A 4,900-nucleotide genomic window follows, 5' to 3' on the forward strand; every position below is an offset into this window, starting at 1 on the left:
TGAAAAAGGGAAAATTGCAATTTATCCCAATTGATATGAAAAATGAATAAAAAAACCCTATAAAAATTAAAATAGCAAATTACTCCCTATATTTTAGAAAAAGAAGCAAATTACTCCATATCTAAAACATTGATAGGGCATTCTGCTTCATTTTTTAAAAAACATAAGGGGTAATTTGCTAATTATTTTTTTATAAGAGGGTATTTGCTCATTTCACATAACAATGGAGGTAAATTGTATTTAACCCGAAAAAAAAATATATACCATCCATTTTTTAGGTCGTGAGTGTTAGCCTATATTTTAGCAAAAAACACGCACAATCTCTTGCACGTTTGATGTATGTGTTTAGTTCGTTACACTTATCTAATATTAGAGTGGCTTAGCGATGGGGGAAAATGCAATTTAGGTTCTTTGATTTATAGGGGTGGATTTTTAGTTCAATACGAATTTATTTTCATAATTTAATCTTATAATTTTAAGATTTTGATAATTTTCATCTATTTGGTCGGGAAAATTATATGTGATCTGCACATGACCTGATTAAATTGTAATTTTAGTCCCGAGAGTTGGCATTTTTAATTCTATAACTTATGGGAATTGGCATTTTTAGTCCTGTACAAATTGATTTACAAAACTAAAATTACAATCTAATGGGGCCATGTCCAAGTCACGTGCAATTTTCTGAGCACAAGGATTAAAATTGTCAAAATTATAAAATTACAGGATTAAATTATAAAAATTAATTTGTTCAGGACCAAAAAACCACACAACCTAAGTTATAGAAGTAAAATTGCAATTTCACTAGAAGAAAATACAAAAATAGCGACAAAAAAACTTAGTAATAATTTTAATATTGTCACTAATTATATAATTTAGTGACAATAATTTTATTTTGTCACATTAATTAATTTTGAAGTTATAAAAGTAATAATTCTTTTATAAAAATTATAATTAGCAAGAATTAGTGCTAAAATATTGTGCAATAAATTACCATTGGAAATAATTCGTGACACGTGTATAGTGACAACCTCGTGACAAAAATCACTAATTATTATCACTACATTTGTGATGTTCCTAAGTTGTTGCACAGATATGCCACTAATTATTTATAGTAATAACTTTATACACAATTCTTGTCACTAATAATTATATAGTGACAAGATTAAAATTGTTGTCACCCAATGTATATGTTTTGTGACAATTTTTAAATTTTTACTTGATATTTTATAAATTCGAGATCCGCCTCAAATCTAGACGGCCCCTAAAAATAAAGACTCAAGACCCGACCCGGAATCCCATATTTTAAACTCGAACACACCCTATTAAAGGCGGATTCAAAACGAGTTTCGAGAGTTCAAATTTAATTGTCATTTATAATTAAAAGTAGGAAAAAAGCAAAAGTAAATGTAAAATACAATAACATGATATCCAATTAAACCTATTGCTTAGCGAAAATGTGTAAAAAGCACCAAATTTTCATGAATGAGATGAGAGATTTTCTTTCATTTAAAATAATTATGGTGAAATTTTCATAGCATTATAACTACCAAAAATAGGAATGAAAATTTTAGATAATGATGCCCAACAACTTACAATCATGAGATAGTCCAAAGTAAAACTAAGAAGGATAAATCACAACCAATTTTTTTTTAAAATTTGGTATAATTATGAATATTTTTTATTATGATGACCGTCTAATAATTTGTCCAATCCGTTAATCTTAATTAGGTTTTCATTCATTTTTTTATCTAAACTGATCAAAATTCCTTTATAGATTAGAAACTATAATTTTATTTATTTTTAAAAAAATTAATTTTTTATGGCTGAGTGAATTATTTTTCTATAATTTTTTAAAAATTTTCATCCACCTTATCCATTTCTTTTACAAACTTTAAATTTTTTAAATATAAAAAAATACAATAATGATAAAGTTGACATTTTTATATTAATTTTCAAACAAAAGTTTATTCATAATTATGACACATTTTAGAAAAGATCATTGTAATTTATCCAATTAAAAAAAAAATTACATAAAACCCCCTGTATTATAAAAAGCCAGCTAAAAACCCCCATGTGTTAAAAATATAGGCAAAAAACCCTATATTTTTTAAAATCTTGCACACACTCCTCTTGCCTTTGTATTACTTAACGGCGTTAATTTGATTTTTTTAAATTTCTGTTATACCCTTACGTAATATAACATTGTTATTATATTAACCGTTGGATCTTCTATAATTGCATTAGAACCGTAGGATTTAATTAATTTTTAATAGCGCCTTGATTTTCAACAAATAAAAATAAAAGATTAAGATTTTATGTATTTTAAAAATATATGTACAAAATATACAAATATATATATAAGAAATATATATGTCGATGGAGGGCCACCGCTCCACCTCCACCGGCGACGACAGTTTAGGTGACGACGACGTCGCAGTCTAGATCTAGGCGGTGACATCGTGCCTAAATTTGGGCAGGCGACGACAAGGCGGTAAGTATCTGGAAAGAGGATGCAAAGGTGAGGCGGCCAGCGAACAGGTAGAGGCAATGGGACGCAGAGAAGGAAACTTGGGGAAGACGATGTAGTTGCAAGTTTTCTATTTTCTTTTGTTTTTTTTTTAAATATTTATTTATTGTATTTTTTTAATTTTGTAATATAATGAATTAAATTAATTATATATTTTTAAGTTTAAATATAATTATATTAAAGCATTAAAGTTTATTTCCTTAATATATATAAATAATACAATTCCAAAATATATTCAATACAAAATTAAATTAACTAATAATATTCGGAAATAAAATTATGCATTTTCATTTCAAAATTTGATATTTTTATATGTATAATAATTTATTATGATGTATTAATAATTTTACATATCAATATGGATGAATATTAATTATTTAGTAAAATATGAAAGAATTAACCAAAAAAAGAAAAGAGGGGTGTAATTTTGTCCATTCAAAAAGACTAAAAATAAGTTAAAATGTCATACTACTCTCATTATAGGCAACTCTCTGTTTTTCTTTTTATGAAAAAGGGTTTTTTTACAGGATTTATAATTATAGGTGGTCTTTTTTTACTATTTAATTATCACATAGCAATTTTTCTATAATACAGAGGGTATTTTGCAATTTTCCCAATTAAAAAAGAAAGAAGCAACTCAGAAAATACAGGATGATTGCAATGCTCTCACCCTGAATTTTAGTTTAATTACACTTACACCCCTCAAGTTTGAAAATTTTAATTACTTGCCCAGAGTTTTGTTTTAAAAACGCACAAAAAATTATGATGGCCCATGCAGGTCTCGAACCTGCGACCTTCGCGTTATTAGCACGACGCTCTAACCAACTGAGCCATCGTTGTCCATAGTTTCGACAAGAATTTAATTGTCGTTTGATGGGATAGCCAAGGCAAGGGAATATCGTTGAGAGGAAGAACGAGAATTCAGAGGATTCAGAGCTCTAGCCATGAAAGATTACGAGGTAATTTCGTTTAATCCAATTCAAGTACCGGAAGTTTTAGTTCTCGTGCGAAATTCTTCGAATTAATTTGTATTATTTAGTTCCTCAGTTTGTTTTACTTGATTCTGGCCTTTGAGATGGTGTTTTTCAGTTCTTAATTCATATTAGAGGTTTCCTTTCTGATGATTCTGTGTTGAACTGCATTCGTTTGCGTAGTTTATACTCATAAGTCGTTTGAAGTGAGGATTTAGAATTAGGGCTTATGGTATTACTCTCATATCCTTCTTGGATGATCGGTTTGCTTGGAAAAATCTGTAATCTTGTCTGCTGGTCACTTTGGATTTCCTAGTCTGTGGTCGAGTCTATGCTTTGATGAGAATAGTATTGCCCTGTGTTCCCTTATGGGCTCGTTAGATGTAGAATAAGGGTTGTTCAAGATGGGCATTCATTGAGGTGAAATGTACGAGAGGACCTCTACACTGTTCACCAGTCAAGTTCTGCAATAGAGATGTAATAGTCTTCTTTAATGACATTTTTCAGACAATGATTTGTTGTTATTGGGCTAAGCGATTGTTCAAGCCGACTGAGTAAAGAAAAACTATGAGTTGAATGGTCATTAAGTTATTAGAATTTTCGTGCTGCAACAGCAGTTTTGAGCACCATATATTGCTGCAAAGGTGAGACTTGGTATGATTTAGATAAAGAGAAATGATTTGCGAAGGATTAAATAAGTTAGATGTGGATTAGTATGGGTTATATTATTAACTCGCTGGAACGTGAAAATGAGCAAAAAGTATATTCATTGTCTTCTTATAGTGCGTACTGATTAACAAGAGGATAAAATAATACTTAATGTGCATAACCATTGATACTTACCTGTTTTATGTAACTAATTAGATCAAATGAATGGATGCGATTTGTACAAAACCTCGTAAATCAATGTGATAAAAGTACATTCTATGATTCTAACAAAAACCAACCCATGATAAGTCAGAATCCAGAGTGGAACTGAGTAAGATCTGGATATCATTACTGTTCATGGCAGTTTTGGTATAAAGTATTTCATGTATTTATCTTATTAGGCTTCTTGCAGTTGAACTGTCTTTCTGTTGTATTTATCCTATCATGATCATGAAATGTGTCACAGATTGAAGAAAAGAAGCAAGCTGCTGCAGATGTGCTGTTTCAATATTCAAAATTTGCTCTGGCATGTATTGGGAATCAGGCTCGGCCTTGCGACTTAAGGTTGCATTTGATGAAGGTATTATGTCTAACTTTCTTCTTTCTGTCGTTCTTTCTTTTGTTTTCTTCTATTTTAATTTTTTGGAAGCTATTGTTGGATTTGGTGATTTGAACTTTGTTTGGTCTACCATAGAAACTATACTGGACTCTTGGAGATCCTTAATCACTGTAACTCGTATTGATTGTGATATTG

General features: G+C 29.6%; 1 protein-coding gene and 1 non-coding gene across 2 annotated transcripts in view; one reads left to right on the forward strand and one right to left on the reverse strand.

Moving 5' to 3' along the window:
* TRNAI-AAU lies at positions 3,294-3,369 on the reverse strand. The gene has a single exon. It is a non-coding gene; the product is annotated as a tRNA-Ile (tRNA).
* Positions 3,373-4,900, forward strand: part of LOC105178170 — a 4,033-nt gene continuing 2,505 nt past the window's right edge. The window contains exons 1-2 of the mRNA XM_011101569.2: positions 3,373-3,486; positions 4,613-4,726. Of these exons, the coding sequence (XP_011099871.1) occupies positions 3,472-3,486; positions 4,613-4,726 (129 nt within the window). The 5' untranslated portion in view covers positions 3,373-3,471. The remainder of the gene's footprint in view (positions 3,487-4,612; positions 4,727-4,900) is intronic.

This window comes from Sesamum indicum, linkage group LG15, assembly GCF_000512975.1.
Source record: "Sesamum indicum cultivar Zhongzhi No. 13 linkage group LG15, S_indicum_v1.0, whole genome shotgun sequence".
NCBI lineage: Eukaryota > Viridiplantae > Streptophyta > Magnoliopsida > Lamiales > Pedaliaceae > Sesamum > Sesamum indicum.